Here is a 17,740-nt window from a genome sequence, read left to right as displayed (position 1 = left end):
AGTAGCTAGTTATTAAAAAGAGTATCTGTGTTTCACGTAAAATGCTTTATCACTGACTGTTTTAAAATCAGAATTGGCTTTTATTTATTTATTTATTTATTTATTTATTTATTTATTTTTCCACTTAAGTGTAGCTTGAATAGGGATTAATTTAAGGAAGCTGTACATGATCAGGGGCCTCTCCTGGCTTTGCTGTTCCTGAGGACATAGAATCTTCCTGCATGTTATCTTCAGAAGAATTATTTTCCTTTGCTGCCTAATTTGAATAGAAAGATGGCATGTACTTCAAAGGTTTTGCGGATAACAAGGGGATCTATTTATTTGGAAAAGCAGAGCAAAGTAGGTTCCATGGTGTCTCACTTCATTTCTTCAGTAACTATAACTGCTTTAGTAGTGGCTCATTGTGACATAGTTAGTGGTCTTAACTTCATTTTTAAAATGGAGTGATTATGATTAAGAGCAAGCTGTTTCAATAGAGAATAATAGGCTGACTGCTGAGAAGTGAATGGGGTAATGCAAAGAAAGAAGAAACTACATGAAATTCACATACAAATATGGGCATTTAATATTTTATTTTTAACAATGTCCAAAAAGATGCATTTGTCAGTACTACTGGAAAAGAAAAATACTTCATTTCAGCATGCCACCAAGTATGAACTGTTCTCTTGTGCACAGATACGTTTAAGTGAGAGAATATACTCTGTACAGTTTGGCTTCTTTATTTTAAAGTTCTTTTTGTGTGTTGAATATGAGGACTTTGGTGGACAAAGCTTACAGTATATACTCCTGGCTCTGACACCCAGTACAAAATCTCATGTATGTGTTTTTGAATGCATGTAGTTCGGTGAGAGCAAATGTTTATCCAACAGATGAAAAAATGATCAGCCTTAATTTTTATGAAGTTTTAATAATCTACACGGAAGACAGAAGTACTGAAAACAAATGTCAGTACATTTTAGTAGCAGATTAATTTTTACAGACTGCTGCCTTGTCATCAAAGTGTATCACTGGGTAACCTACAAAGAAATGACATCCGTGTGGCGGAATATATGAATAACCTGAATGGAGAAATCAGCCATTGTACTTTGTTTCGGTCACCACTTTGTGATGGTTTGAGTTGATCCCTTTTGGCTTAAAATACAATGTTTAATCAAGTTCTCTTCCCCTTTCACATTAATGTTGTTTAGACCTGTAGCTTACATAAAATTGGGTATTTCTGTCTTATACTTGTGTAACTATTTGAGGCAATGGCTTCTCATATACCTACATATCCTAACCCTGTTTTCCATTTTTGCTTGGAGAAATGGAAGCTTTTATCTAGCATACTGAAAGCTTTTCATCAGATACAGTATTTAACTCTGAAAAAAAAAATCATAAAAATGATCCCTAGCACTTCAGTACCGCATGACTTTCAAGTGCCTCACTTCTTTCAGCTGCCAGCTTGAAGGAAGAAAATAAAAACGCATGCTGCCAGTGGATGGGAAGTAACATTTGGGGTTATCTTTTAGGGCTTGGGCTACTTTTTCACTTCATTTCTTAAATGAGGGTGAATTTGAACTTTCCTCAACTCTTTACCCTGTACAGATAAGTAAGGTTTTGAAAATGTACTTTCTAGTTTAGCAAAGAGCATCTGAAAATGAAAACAGGACTTCCAAAGCGCTGCTACATTCTGTTTCTGTTGCTTGTTTTTTCAGTACCAGCAGAGACGTCAGCAAGAAAATCTACAACGTCAAAGCCGAGGAGAAGCCCCTCTGCCTGAGGAGGACATCAATAAACTTTTTAAACCACCACAGCCCCCTGCCAGAATGGAATCACTCCTTATTGCAGGTAATGTTCCTGCAGTCTTTCTGACTCATCTTTTCACGTATGAATGCTACCCTGGGAAAAAAACTGCAGTTGTTACCCTAGGACGCATCTTAATTTTTTGTGACCTTTGTCACTATAGTGTTGTGTTTTGGTGTTGGTAGCGTTCTAAATCCTCCTGCTCTTCATTTGGTCAAAGGCATTGGTTGGAGCAAACTGCCCTCGTGTCTGAAGCATTCCAGAAGAAGTGGCTAAGATAAACAACTTCAATGCTAGTAGGCACTCCATGCCTCTGTTAGAAAGTGAGCTTCCACATGTGGAACAGCTCTGAACTATCTAGGGAAGTAATTGAGCCATATTACAGTTACCAGCTTAAACATACACGTTTTTATGAAATCAGGCCATCAAAATGTCTGCGTTTGGCTGGTATAAAACCAGGTTGATGTGTTTTAACTAAAATGTCTGCATTTAGCTAGCATAAAATCAGGCCTTTGTGTTTAACCAAAATGGCTGCGTATGTGATGTATGGAGACTTTCTCGGTTTATTTCTTACTTGGCCATTGTAGCTAGCCTATGTGTGACCATCTGTGTTTCATGGGTTGCTGGAAAAGGGCAGGAGCAAAAACAGGAGCCTCTTCCTGGCTCCATTCTGAGAAGCTGAAGTGGGATTTGAAAGGAGAGCTGGAGAAATGCCCTATGGAGCATGGCTTTTCTGCACAAATTGGAGCAGCAACTGCTGCAGCCAGTAAGCTGCTCTCTGCACTCATAGCACAGCGCCTCCCTCATCTCCACAAGTTATGGGGTGGACAGCTGAGAAGCAGGAATCAACTGCTTTGGCTGGGAGCTTTGAGTCAGAGCAGAGCATTCATTTGCCTCGTTATCTGCAGCTCTAAGTTACTGTGGCCATCCCAGTGCTGAAATGACTGTTGCGGAAGCTAAGAATGTTGCTTTTAACTTCATGTAGAATTGGGCCTGTTTCTTTGATCTTAGTGGCCAGAGTTCCGTGGTAGCTATCTTCCATCTTCCCACACCCAAATGTGAATGGAAATATAAATGGGAATGAAGCACAGGTAGGTTTGGTTGTGTTTCACCCCCAGTCTCTTCAGTTTTCTGCCGTTCTGCAGCATATAACCACAGTGTTCGGTACAAAATCCAGTGCCTGCCCCTTCCCTCCTGAAAGAGCAAAAATAGCTGGGACCTCACAGAGAGCCGAAAACCTAGATGCACTGCTAAGTAATATAAGTATGGAAAATGTCACAGGAAATCCATTTTCTTTTTTAAACTATGGGAAGCTTTTCAGCTTAGCTATCACCATTGTTCTGTACTGGAAGAAAATTAAACAGAAGTCTTGGCAGTTAGAGTACAGAAAGTGAGTGATTTGACATTAAAAAAAAATAATGATAATTAAGTCTTCAATTTTGGAATGTCCAAGAGATTTAAGGTAGTACTGAGATTTTTTTCATACTGCTGGTAAATGCTCCTTTTAAAAGAAATAATGTACTTGATTCATTATTCAATCCAGAGTCTTTCAACAAACTATTGTTTAGATAATTCTGAACAGTTTTGAACAGTTAATGAATCGTAGTAGCAGTAAAGTATTTAAACACTCAGCTTTAGCATAGCTCAGAATATGCAAAATAAGTGTGCACACGTGTGTTATGATAGTGATAGCTTAATGTGAATCATCTCTTAGGAGAAATTAAAAACTATTAAAGGAGAAACAAAGCTTTCAGCCAAAGCACTCTTCATTTCTTTTCTTTTTTTTTTTTTACTACAGTCAAGGGAAGAATTGAAAGCATCTACTTTAATTCAGATGAAGTAAAGTTTGTGAATAAAGAATAAAACTTCACTCTTTTGTCTCTGAGGCATTTAAAAACTTTTCAAATAGAGCATTAGCTTGAGATTTTATTGGGCTTCTAAACAGTCTTAATTTTGATTAAACTAGCTTCTTGTTTTGCTATTCCTGGCTAACTAGGGAAATAACTTGTAGCAATGCTTGTATAAAAGTGTTTTAATGGGCACATCTGATTTGTGTAGCACTGACAAGTCTTCATACCCTGATGACTCTTTGAAATAGCTAACAAAATGAAATATTAGGTGGAAAAAAAAGCCTAGAAATTGTCAAACAGGAGTACCACAATGTTTAGTGTTAATGGAAAATATTTGTTGTTATAACATTTTAATAGGGACAGCGGATGCACAGAAGCAGAACTGAAAATCAGCTATATAGTATTTTTAGAACAACTAAATTTTAGAGCAACTGAATTAGCAAAGTCATTAGTTAATAGGATTAGGCTTCTGGTACAGCTACAGGAATTGTTCATTCTTTTTATTGCCACATGTCTTTTAAGAACTTCTAAATAACACAATTGTAGGAAAATTAAGAGGTTTTAGGCTATAGTTTACCTATTCTGTTAATTTATCCTTCTTTCCAAACCTATTTGGGAATATTGATGAGAATTCCCAAGTATAGTGTTGTTTCGGTTGCTTCTCTGTGTAAATCCTCTATGGTCTGTGATCTGTTTTTAAACGAATCTTTTCTGAATTTGAAAATTGATGAGGTTTTATTCTTCTATTGACAGGTCAAATTAATACCTACTGTCAGAATATCAAGGAGTTCAATGCACAGAACCTGGGCAAGCTGTTCATGGCTCAAGCTCTCCAAGACTACAACAATTGATGAAACATTGCTAATAAACTTCAACAGAATGAATTTTACAGTTTAATACTGTTTGTGCTCCTGTTGAAAACTTTGTATGTTGGGAAAAGAATCTTGTAAAACAATCACCTTGGTTTGTGCAGAGCTCTCCAGCAAGAAAAATAAAAGGCAAATTTTAATGATCTTTTAGTATTTCCTTCTTTGTTGGCCATATTGGACTGGAATTCTCTGTGGTCATTCAGGTTTTCTAAGTGCTTGGTGGTTACTCATATTTAGTCATAGCAAATAATACAGGTTTTATTTAATTTGGAATCCAAAATAAAAACAAGTTATTACAAGTGTTCAGTATAGCTAACTTTACGGAAGAAATTTAAGATTTCCCAGTTTTGGCTGAGAACTTAACAACCAGAATATGCTTGGAACAGTTGTTCGTTTTCACTTTAATCTCTTTGGACAGCCTGGTGCAGTGGACCTTCCATATTGCAAATATCTCATAGATTTTTCAGTTGGAACGTACAAATCAATATTCTGTGGAGACTGGTCCCCACGATGTCATGCTAGGCTCTGTTCCCATTTCCTATTGCCACCACCAACTTAGACTGAAACCCAATGATCCTGCTGAAATCTTCATGGAAGATGTTGTAGAATCAATTAACCTGTAGTAGTTAGCGTGGTGTAAATGGATGCCATGCCTAATCTGTGTTAACCTTACCATCTGCATACACACTTATTGCTGAACTTGAGCAGCTTTACTTTTTAATAAGAACATTAATTTAAGTGTTTAACGCAATCCTGTTACTGCTTTTTAAAAGAAAAAGAAGAAGAAAAAGTTATTGCCTGTCATGGCGTGATGAGTCCTGAGAGCCTAAAATAGCTGTAAGAATTTGGTTTTAGGCTTTTATAATGAATAACATCTAAATACAAACCTAGTATGGAAAATTTCAGCCTGCAAGGTGAATGTTTTGGAAAGTCAGAAGTGTGTGAAAAGGGAGGTTAGATTGGGAACTTATTTTTGTCGGTCTTAACTGTAGCGCTTGTGGTATTTGTGCAAATATGTATGCAAATTGTGTTCAGCCCTCAAATATCTGGCAAATTGCCGGTCTGATCTTTTTATCTTGGAAACTTTAGGCACCCTCGTGTTTATGTTCCTACAGTGAACTTATCTGAAAGCAAAAATCTGTTAAAAGTCCTGCTGCAGCGCACGTGATTGCTGTTTTCTGTATAAATAATATTTAAACTGTGTTAATTTTCTAGTTTTCTGAAGGGCCAGAAAATCTCCACTGCAGCAGAAGTAGGAGCAGATTATTAGGATAAGATGGGATGTTTGAAAGAGACAGTCAAAGACTTTGCAGCCTGTCAGCGTTGACTGAACCTCTCATCATTCTGGCAAGCAAGGCCCCTGCACTGAGCTCCCATCGCACATGTCCACAGTTAATGCGTATGTTCATTTGAGACAAAATGTACAATATATTCTTTTCTGGTTGATTGTTATTTGGAATCTTCACCAGCAAATCTCTCATTTTACTGCAACAATGCCTCTGTTCCACTGCTACTATTAAGGTGCACTAATTGTACTAAGAACTGAGCCTATGTGGGAAGTGCAATACCATTTCCCTTGGTGGTAACGGTAGCCCCATTTTATAGTCACTGCTGTGACTGAGTGCTTACAGGGTGATGAAGTCCTTTGCCCCAACTCCCTTTTCACGTGCAAACAAATCATGAAGGTGTTGGTAAAAGGCAAAGGCGAATGCAGGTGGTGTTGCGAAGATAAAAAGGTACTGTTCCTGTACTTGGAGGTGATGCCCTCCCTGAGGAGTATTGAACTGTGAGCAAACCTGCCCTTAAACAGAATGGAATAATTTAATCACAGAACCTCTCTAATGCTCTGAAACGTGTCTGAGGATGTCTTATCTTCAGGATAGGCAACAGGAAAAGAAGCCACACTTAGGGCCATCTACTTGGTGGTTAAACTAAGAAAATACACATAATTCCTTAGACACAATTAACTGCCGTGGTTGTTAGATGTGACTAATCCTTAATGTTTGAGGAAAACAAAACCAAATGGGAGAGAGCTTTTCTCTGATCTAGACATACTTGGTGTGCCTTATCTCTACATCAGGTTGTGAAGTGGTTCTCTTTTTGGACCAAATTCCATCTTTCATTTGTAAGTATTCTGCAGCAAACTGCTCACATGGAGGAAACCAGGACTTCATTACCCAGTTATTCAATATACATTATCACACCCTTTCTTCTCAGTTGCGTGCAACATTCCCCCCAATGCTTAAGCATTTTAGGACCTGGATTTTACCTTCTCTGCATCCTGTTGAAGTTTGGACTTTGTGCAGGTTTGAACAGAACTGCTATAAGGCACTGCCAGGTGAGAGCAGGTAGTGTTTGTGTGGCTGTTCACATCTGCACAGAGTGTGTGGTAGAGAAGGGCTGAGCCATGTGGATGTCCTGCTTCGTGCCAGCAGAGGTGCTGGATGGGGTTGGCCGTGGCAACCAATATGTTTGTGAAGAACATCTGATATCTTTGCATTCATGCTCCTTATGCTGTGTAAATTCCTGAGTGCAGCCATTCATCTTCTTGTTGGTCATCCTTGCCTGAATTTTTTGCCTTCAGATGAGTCTTGGGTATGACAAATCACCAATGACAATCTGAGACATCTCTGAGGAGCAAGTGCCATGTAGTAGTTCTTACTTGAGAGTCTAAAGAACTGAGAAAACTCTCGTCTCTCTGTTACGGAGCCATTAGGAGCTGATGATGCAAATAATAACACCAGCCTAAATATGCGCAATGTGTGCAGTAAGAGAAACTGAATTGCTCTCGGTAGATCTGCTTCACAGTCAGTTTGTCAGCCCTGGGGTGAAAGATATACCCTTCCTTGTGATTTTGTATGCTGATGCATTTTCTTCCCTTGGTTTTTATACTCGCTTTGAATTTTCTTCAAATTTTGCCCACAGCTTGTTGATTCCTAAGAAAAAGATCATGCTGCTCTAAGTCCTCCGATGTCCATCATGATGTACTTCACTTGTGGGTGAGTTCTGCTGGACAGGTTTGGGAAGACATTCTAGGTTTTGTGAGCAGCACATCACATCGGTGCTGGAAGTTTAGGACTGTTTCTCCAGGTGCGCTCCCAGGTACACCTTTCTCATGCCCCTCATCTTCAGGTGTGAGGGCACCAAGTGCATCAGCTTTTCACACCAACTTTACAACTGGAAGGCAGTTTTGGACTGATTGCTATATTTTTTTTAATCTTTTAATTGACAGAACACAAAATTCATTGAGCAGCAATGAATCGTGCAGAGCTGTAGAAGGTGTCTTGATAAACAGCTTTGGCAAAAGGCTCCTTAGTGAGAAAAAAAAATTCTTGTTTCAATTACAAAGAATATTCATATGTAGGAAAAATGACCTGATATTCAAGGTGTTAGCATCAGTGAACGAGGAAGGGGAGCAACGTGTTTATCCAGCACAAACAAAGCTGGAGACCTCAAGAGCTTTGTAAGACGAAAAGGGGATTGTAAGATGCGTTGAGGATTTCAGTTCTGTTTTTAATGATCAGTTTATTAACCTCACCATCGCTGATAGTGTTGTTCCTTAGAACAGAATGATACATCAAGCTTTGGATATATTTTTTTATCATGTGCCTGGATTTGAGCAATCATGAAATCATACGATTTCGTCCTTCTTCATGTCTCCATAACCGGATGGACTGAGGGTCACAACCAATGGGCACAAAGCTGAAAGTGGATGGAAAAATTCAGGGGTGTCATCCCACAGCCAGTGTTTGCATACTGGCGTATCCTCACATTTGAAAGCATGTATCTGAAAGATTTACAGCAGGTTTTGTCTGTCACTAATTTGTTAATTTGTCTTTTTGTTGTTCTGAAATCTTTCACTTGGCTTTTAACGTTGGTAAATTTAATTTTCAGATTGCAGAATAAGGCACGAAAATATTTAACTGGAATGCAATAGAGGCAATACTTGTCTCTATTTCAAGCTGTGGTAATAAATATGCCTGAAAGTGGAGTCTAAATCATACTGTCCAATTTATGTATTTTAGGATAAGAAGTAAACAATGTGGCCATCAAGGCTGTATTACACCAGATTGTAACACTTGAGCGGTTTCTGCTTTGGACCCAATGTGTGACTTCCATACGGATTATTTCCGCTTACCTTAGGCAAAAAGCAGAGCATGTAGTCAGACACATCCAGCCTTACTAGCTGTAAAAAAACTGGTTTCCAGAAGGATTAGTAATTACGAGTTCTGACAATGTTAACAGCTTGTTTACATGGACTACAAGGTCTTACTTGATTTAAACACGTCTAACGTGACTCTTGATGCCATTAGGCATCCATCAGTGGAAAAAAAAAAAGTAATAGCTTGCAGTTGATGGAAGAGCAGTTTCTACAGTTGCGTGTATGAGCACATATTCACAGAGTTGCCTTCTTGTGGCTTTTTGGTCTTCCTAGTTCCCACCACAAAGAGCTGTTCCCAGTGACTCCCACACACGGCTGCCACAGCACCCACAGCTCCTCCCGGAGTCCCTCCTCTTCCTTGAGCAGGTGTGGGTCCAATCCTTACATTCCCAGCATAGCTCCTAACCAGCCCACACCAGCAGACTTCTAGCAGTGCTTCAGCCTCTGCTGAGCTGCTGCCTCAACGTAACGCCTCGGCCTACTAATCTACCACATTTTAACTGAATTTGGCCATTGGGTTTAGAATTCAGAGTGCTGTTAAGATGACATCACTGTGTATGCCCTATTTCTTTAGCAAAGCTCAGTGTAAGCCTTTGCGTTGCTATCAGCTGTGCATATTGCAGGCAAAGAGGCTGAACAGAATCAGGGTCACACGGAATTGGCACGGTCACAGGGTGGGTAACAGATTGCAGCACAACGAGCTACTTGGAAATGAAAAGCTCTCGTTCACTAATTGGATTCTGTAAGACTTTAATGAATCTTTAATGAATCCTCAATGAATCCTCACTCTGAAGGGAACGCTTTCTAATTGGGAAGGATACTCTGAGAATTTAACTTTATGGAAAGGAAATAAGGGGATCAATGAGAAGAAAAAGGGTTTCTGAATCAAACACTGAAGCAGTAATATGCCCACCAAGTGACTGCATGGTGGCTGCCTACAAATTATGTGCCTATGTCCTAAGCATTTGTTGTGGTTAATGTTTCTTAATCACAGTGCTATTAAAAGACGCTTCCCTTGAATATTTATGTTATTTCTCAAATAAATGATGACTGGAGTGATACTAGTCAGGCATTTATCTGAAATTCTCATCCCCTCCATGTGCAGCTGCTGCTTTCTGTCCAGGGACGGCTGAATCTGCTTTGCTCTCACCCGAAGTAGGAGGGTTTCCACATCGAAGGGGACAAGAGAAGGCCATGGGCTGAGCATTCCCCAAGGAGGAAACCAGCGCTCCTGGTGAGAAGCTCGTCCTGCCTGTGGTCTCCCAGCCATAAACCTCTGACTCCCACCAGACAGTGGCTGTGCACTCCTCACTAATTACTGGAGTCTTGGTGTTGGTAGACATAGGTGAATAATTTCCTTATGTAAACAGCAGCTCTTCCTGATACAAAACATATGGGCTGCTTCATCACTTGCAATTGGCAGGCGGTGGAGGTGTGAGCCTAGCAGGGGTCCTGTGTCTGAGCCCAGATTCAGCAGATCGGATAAATGACCCAAACAGGTCCCTCAGCCCCATGCCCTGTGTGTTAAGAATGGGTTCTGGCTCTTTTGTATTTATGGAGTGTAAGCTCCTTAGGACCGATGCCGTCCATGTCTGTCACACACATTTAAAGTGCTTAATGTGCTCGATTCAGTCCACGCTCAGCAGGTCCTTGATATCATTTGGAGCATATCTGCTCCAAATGCAATCTGAACATAATTGCCTGATTATTACATCTTAGGGAGAAAATGATTAGCCATTACAAGGTTGTATGCTGAGTAGCTGGATGGGATGAAGATTTCACTGACATTTCCAGTTTTTTCTGTCCCTGGAGGGCTCAAATTTCCAGTTTAGGAAAACAGATTTTGTTGCATGGAGATGCGTGGGCTCTGTTTTGGAGCTGTGCTGGATGCAGTTATCCCCCTGCTTTAGAGCAGCAGCACACTGTGGGTACCTGTGATGCAGCCCTGATAGCAGGAGGTGATAACAGATGATAACAGGTTTCCTTGCTACTTGCCAAGCAGGGCTGAGGCCAGAGTGTGGGGATATGAACACCCCTATCTTGTAACCCTACTGACCAGAAAAAGGTCCTTCTGCCTAATCTCTCCTTAGCACCTGCTTTTAATTTCCTATGCCTCTTCATTCTCTAATTAGCACATCACTTCATTTTCATCCATACTCTGTGCTTTTTCAGCCTTACTCCTCAGTCACTGTCTGCATTTTCAGCAGATTTATTGCTGAATCTCTTGTTTAACTTTATGGGAGCATTAGAGCTCTTTGTGTGAAGCTGTAGTTTGTTTTCTCGGTGTTTCCCCCCCCCAACCTCAGTCTTGGAAATAGCTGAATCCCTTGAGCAAAAGCTTCCCAAAAAAGATCCCGTTAGTCAGACAGCTCACATCAGGAATGCTTAGCCTGAATTGTTCAAAGTTATCCTGAAGCGGAGTATTACAATGGAAAATGTTAAGTAGCCGCCGCATAAATGCAGCTACTCGTGCTGCCATTAATAACCTTGGCCAATGTAGAGAATGTTCTAGTGCTGGTTAAATTAGATTAACCAGTAAATTTTCTCCATCTTTAATGTCCATCAGATTTAAGACTTTTGGGCTTAAGCCTATTGCCACTAAAGCTGGTGGTAAAAGTCTGCCGCTTTCTGTGTGAACGCAGACTCTTCAGGAATGATGTCAGAACTCTGAACTGCTGAAATCTGTGAGCATTAAGAATACAAGGAGATGAACATTACGATGCAATATTAGAGTGAAAGGCCTTCGGAGTAATGTTAAGTGGGAACGAGGATGCGTATGGCATTTCAGTCAGTTTTAATGTTGGCTTGTAAAAACCTTTAAGTGCATTAAGAACACAGGAGTCCCCACGGCTTCTGCCAAAATTACATTGTTAATATTGTAGAAAAAATCTTGTGATGAAGAGTTCAATTCCGTTTTTCTGAATGCTTCATCTATCTGAAAAGTTACGACACTTGGGAGAGCGTCATATAACATCTAAAATCACATTCATATTTAATGTTTTATCGTTGAAGTTCTGCCTACCGCCTGCACCTTATTCCATCACCCCCGTATATGTTGTGGCGGTGCTCAGATGTAAATAGCTTTTGCCATTCCCTGGCAAGAAAGCCATTCTGGGGATACTGGCTGCTAAAGAGTGTGTTAGCAGGAGCTGCTGCCCTTTTCAGCTGGTGATCGCTGCCCATAGCAGTGGTTAACACACAGTATCCTGGGATCTTAACTGGCATATTTCCTTTGGCACGAGGATATGTGCTGTACCCCTAAACAGAGGTGAGGTGCTTCTGGATATAAAGCACTGAGATGCGCTGTCCTGTATCTGTGCAAACCAGGCAATTTTTGTTCCCTTCAGCTGAAGCTGGAAGCTTTGCTGACCGTGGCCAGAGAGCTGGAGCCCATTCCCAGCAAAGAGAGCTGATATCCCAATAAGAAGAGACAGGGTTACAGCTGGCCCAAAGGTCTGTCCTCACACGCATGTCTGCCATGCAGGGGTCTCTCACCGAGTGCCCAGAAGTGACGGCCCTGCAAACAATCTTTGTTCAGTCTGCTCTGCTGAGCTGAATGGGAGACCCTCTCTAGAGCTAGTTTGCAGCTGGTTTTAATAGCAGCAGTCTCATCTTGGTGTAGGGGGCTTTAATTGTGCACATCCCATTAGTGCTAATGGAGTTCTGCACCTGAAGTCCTGTGTACAGAGATGAGACCATAAATCTAAGGTTACAACCTCATTAAGGTTGTTTATTTCATGTATAATAGCTCCTCTGCCACCGGTATACCTTAATTCATGACTTGATTTGTCCCTTTGAATGAAGCCTCCTCATCTCCAGATCACAGCCATACACTGAGAGGGTCACTCTACTTTTCCCCACTTCTCTTGCTCAGCGTGTCAAAGACTTCAGGATTCATCCATCTCCAGAAGGTAACTGGGAGCCTGGTATTGAGAGACTGTGGGTGCTGGGACCTGCTGCTGGACTGTGCCATTTCTCATCAGGATTTGCCACTGCTTTTGGAGGTGTGGCTGTACTCTGAGATCCTCATGGCAGTGACACCAGGAGGTGCAGGAGGGCACCAAGGAGAGAGCGGCTGTGGCACATGGAAGGTTTGGGAAAGGGCTCTGAAATAAAAGCAAGGGAAGGGGAAAGGTGGGAAAGCCAGGAGAAGGCTGGGGCTGGCAGAACCGAGGAAGGGAGATGTTTTCTCAATGTCAAAACCAGGTTTAAGTCTCATGTAGATGGACACCTCGGTCATCTCGCTGTTGTCTTTTCAGCCTTCAAATCTCTTTTGTCTCCAAACGATGTTGTACATGCCAAAAGCAAGGCCATTTTAACTTACCACAAATAGCAGATGACAAAAAAAAAATAAAGCTGTTCTATTCTAACAGCCTTTGTTTTGAACATTTTATTTTCTCAGCGGGGTGGTTTTGTTCACACTTGCCATCTCCAAGTCAAGGCTCTCTAGGAGTGCTAGTAAGCTCTGTGTCCATTACAGTTTGTCTCAAAAAGGCTGGCTTGCCAAAGAGATTAAGTGAGGTACGAACATACTAAGGAGGGATACATCAAGGTTAACAGCCTTTGGAGACTATTAGTCTTTTCTGACATGTAAGTGCTAAAAAACAGCAAAACCTGCTTGAGGCAGTTGGATGTTCACAACTGTTGTGCCCTCAGCAGCGTGTAGTGAAGATGGGGAAGGGAAACAAGTGCTTGTTTGTCAGTCATGCCAGCATATGCAGGGCAGAAGAAGCAAGAGGAAATGTGAGGAATAAGAAAGCGATAACTTGCTAGGGCAGAAATGAACCTGACTTCAAGAAATGCACATGTATGAGGAAGACGTTGAAGGCAGATGTGAACATAGATTTTAATACTGTTGTTTGGGGAAGAGTCCTGGGTGGAGGAAGTTGGAATTAGGTAGAAAATCTTTGATGTGGGCAGACTAGAGGCAGCAATGAGCGTTCTGCTGCAAGCATTTGGTCAACGTTGGTGAGCTGGGATGAGGAAGCTGAGATTTGAGCAGAGATAGTGCTAAATGGAGATGGAACTGGTGGAATGGGAAACTTCTTCCTAGGCTGTAGTTATTTATTTACAGACACCTTTTGAAGAGTCAGAGTTCAGGGGCATCCCTGTAGAACCTGAACCCAACCTTCACCAAGGCTCCATAGCCACTGCATCCCCCACACCACCCAGTGACTGCTGTTTCTCATTTTGCGTCCAAGTCTCCAAATGATTAAGTTTTAATAGCACTGCAGAGCTTCCACTTTGCTTTTGCATTCAATTTTCAACATGCGACTTGCAGAGGGTGGTTAGCATGGCTTGAAAGCATTTGAAGATAGATCCAGATGCGGCAGCAGCAGGTACTGAGCTCCGTGTTTTGCACTGAAATGATGTCCAAACCAGAACTTCTTTCCCTTGTTCCTTCTGCTTCCATTTTGTTCTCTTATTCATTTAAGTGGATCATTAAGATGCAATTTGCCCCCAGATACCCATTCTGCCTGCAGGTGTGTAGCACCCTGTGCAACTGGACCTGCAGCAGTGACATCAGAGGTTTTTTAATTGATTTCATGGCTCAATTAATAGAGACAGCACTGAGATTTCAGGTGCTCTGAATGTTTTTGCCTGCTGCGCTCTGATAAAGGTATGCCTACCTTTGGCATGGGTTCAAGGTACAGCACTACAGACACAGGCAGCCTTCAGGCACAGCATTCCCCTTTCCATCCCTAATTGAGACCATCACTTCCAGCCCTCCCTCAGTGCCCTGCTGGCAAGGTGAAACGATAAGCTGTCCTTGCAGTCCTTCAGTTTGTGCGAGCCTGGGGAGAGGATGAGGGCCCTTCAGTTGAGGGTCCTTCAGTGGAGCTGCGGCTCTACCCCTTTTGTGATAATCATAGACATTTCTCTATTAAAAGAAACACATTCAGGCACTGGAGATTTGAACCAACTTTTTGTTTCTCAGCACTCATTGGGTTTATTGCTCTGGAGCTGCACAGTTTTTATGTTGTTTGTAAGGTTTGTGGTTTGTTATTATTTTTTTATTTAACCAAATCGGCACAAAGCAGCATCAGTAAAAATCAGGGCATTCTTATTTTTAATGCCCGGCTTTGTGTGATGTTTCACTCTGGCAGGGAGTAAACAAAGCCATTCTGTTTCCCTGTGCAATGAGATTTTTTCTGGGCATTCAGGTGGGTGCTGTGCCCCACAGTCAGGGTACACCATAGCTCCTCTCTAACTTCCCTAGTTGTTTGCTGGGGCACATTTGTGCCTGTCACAGGAGCTGTGATATAGGAAACCCCAGGACCTACTGCTGGGCCAGATCCTTCAGCACCATATGTGTGCTGTGGTGAATATCCACCTGGAAATGGGCTCTGAGCATCGTGCTCTAGCTGTAGGTGTCCCTGTTCATTGCGGGGGAGTTGGGCTAGATGGCCTTTTAGGTCTCTTCCAACTCAAACAATTCTAGGTTTCTAAGTGTATCACACTGCTGGCTTTCCCCTTGTATTTGTATAGCTACAACTATTTTCTATTGAGTTTTATTAAGTGAGACCCACATACTTCTGCCAGTTCTGACCGCGTGGTCGGTTTCTCCATAGCTGCTCACCCCACCCTCGCTCAGCAACACTTCACAGTCATGCTGTGTTGCAGATGAAGAATTAGAGTTTGAAGCTGGCAATCTGATTCCCATTAAAGCTGCATGGAAAATTGCCACACACCTGCCTAGGAAGCTGGAATAAATAATTCAGTGCTGCTCACTGATACCTCATAGCAAGTAGATAGCTTTGAGAACCTTGTACTGGGGTAGGTCCATTGGTGCTCTGTCTCTTCATGATGAGAGGAGGAAAGAACCCAGACAGGCGTGGAGAGGTTAAGAAGGGCTGAGGGCTTTCTGTCTTCTGGAGTCAGCTTCCAACCTTCCCAAACGAAGGGACTGACATCTGGTGCAGCTGAGGAATGCAGCAGTGAGAGTGAGCACTGAAACTCAGCTATGCTCACTGTGGAGCATCAGCAACAATGAGAACACAGCCGAGCTAACTGCTGCCTGCTAATAGCCATACAAGGCAAAAAGGAGTGTGTGAATCTTGGTGTCCAACTCCCATTTTCAGGAGTACCTTCAGACCTTAGGCACAAAGAACATCATTAGGGTTTAAACTTTTCACTGCCTGGATCACAACTGCACTTAAGGCCACCACCATCACACGCATTTCCCGGCCATCGGCTGTGAGAGCAGCTCTCCTGCAGCAATGATGGATTGCTCCTCCTTGGATGCAGCTACAGAAAACTGTTTAGAAAGCTGTGTGCAGGGAGCTATGGGCAGAAACCTCCAGGTGTAAGGCCTGTGCTGCCCAGGTGGTTGTTTGGTCACACAGTGTTTTCCTGGTGATTCCTCACTACTTTGTTGCCTATGGACAGCTGGTGGTTAGGGCTTGGGGTTGGGGCAGCTACCAACAGAGCTCGCTGCTATTGATCAAAACCTTGATTTCCATAAAACCATATTAGTTTTTTGTTTCGTTTTGTTTTGTCTGCAGCACCTTTTAATTACCTTTGTTCCTACTTCTGGAACGCGTAGTAATCCCTGCCTCCAGGCTGGTGGTGATCTGTAATTTGGAGACAATATATCTGATTTAGTAAGAATGATGCACTGGTTCCAATACATGATGTATCCTGTCAGAAAAAATAATCTCATCTTTCTAAATGTACAAATAGATTAAGACAGTATTAAGAAGTTTATGACTTGGAGCTCATGGGCCTCTATGACAGCTCTCTTCCTCCTGCCCTGTTGCCAAGCCTACGTCCAGGCACTGTGCACAGCTGATGCTTTCAGTTAGCTCTCACCAAAAGCTAAACCAATATCAGCCATGTGGAGGAGACACTTGTTAATCCCCAGTGACCTCTTCACCTACAAACTTGTCACTGCAGTTACAGTCTTGAGAGGAAAAGCATCTTGGATAGCATTGGATCTGCAAAGCAATGTTCCAGAGCAGCCCTGCTGCAACCCTGTATGCCCCACACCCATTGCAGTGGGATCCCAAACCCATGTCCTGGGAGAGCCGCCAGGGGATGCAGGCAGAAGATTCCCTGGATGAGGGGTAGCATTCTCATGCCATTGCTTCCCAGCACTGCAGGCTCTCAAGGCAGACGTAAATAATAGAGGTGAATTAAACAGAAGTGGTTTCTTCTATTACGTAGCTATTGCAATTATTTCCAAGCTGTATGGCAATGAGATTTTCTGGCATGCCTGTGCTCAGAAGGAAACTGTAGGTAGGTCTGCGTGCTCAATTTCAGCATTTAATTTTGGGACAAGTAGTCTCTCAATGACATTACAGTATATTGTGTTTACGATGTCAAACTAAGGCCATTCTGATTTTTTGACTTCTATAAAACACCCCATATACTGTATTAGGAAATAGTCACTTTCTTACATATGATGTGCCAGGTTGGTATAGCGAGACAGTTTTGGTGCGTTTCCAAAGAAACTGGGCTTCTGGGATCTTTTTTATTTCATTCCACCCAGTGCAACCCGATCTACTGTGGGTCCCATGTGGAGTCAGTTTATGTGCCTTCGGCCACACGGCCCCACATGATTACTGGCTCACTTTCTTGGCTCTTAGAAAAAACTTTCAGGGACTATTTGATGCTACCCCCAAACAAGGAGAAACGGGGAGTGTGCTGGTCCTGGTTATGCTCACAAGTGGCAGGGAGAAAGCACTCTCCTCTTCAAATAAATGGCTGTTTTAAGAGCAGCACCCACAAACTGCATTTTTCTTGTGTCTGAGATGGCTTTTTATCAGGGGGGAAACAATATTCTCACACTCCCATTTGCAGACTGGAACAGACCTCGAGACAGAAAAATCTGGTTTACCAATAAAATCAATCAGCCATACACACAAACTTACCCAGTAATGTGCAGGAGGTCACAGCGATTGCTCCCCAGACAACCCGTGGGGTTCATCATATTTTGTTACTATTTCTCCATATTTGTTTTCATTTGGTGATGTCAGTAGGCAAAATTTAAACATAATGGGATCCTTTCACCTCTTATTTAGCTGTTGGATGAGGTTTGTTTCCCTGGCTGCAGGCTCCTGCTGATGGGCTCTGTT

The 17,740-nt window shown here is 42.0% G+C and overlaps 1 protein-coding gene across 1 annotated transcript in view; it reads left to right on the top strand.

Moving 5' to 3' along the window:
- EIF3H (eukaryotic translation initiation factor 3 subunit H) overlaps window positions 1-4,645 on the top strand; it is a 75,158-nt gene extending 70,513 nt beyond the window's left edge. Inside the window, exons 7-8 of the mRNA XM_015856222.2 lie at window positions 1,695-1,827; window positions 4,386-4,645. Coding sequence (XP_015711708.1) covers window positions 1,695-1,827; window positions 4,386-4,483 — 231 coding nt within the window. The 3' untranslated portion in view covers window positions 4,484-4,645. The remainder of the gene's footprint in view (window positions 1-1,694; window positions 1,828-4,385) is intronic.
- Window positions 4,646-17,740: the final 13,095 nt, after the last annotated feature.

This window comes from Coturnix japonica, chromosome 2 (genome assembly GCF_001577835.2).
Source record: "Coturnix japonica isolate 7356 chromosome 2, Coturnix japonica 2.1, whole genome shotgun sequence".
Classification (NCBI taxonomy): Eukaryota; Metazoa; Chordata; class Aves; order Galliformes; family Phasianidae; genus Coturnix; species Coturnix japonica.
This window is presented reverse-complemented; position numbering and strand designations above follow the sequence as displayed.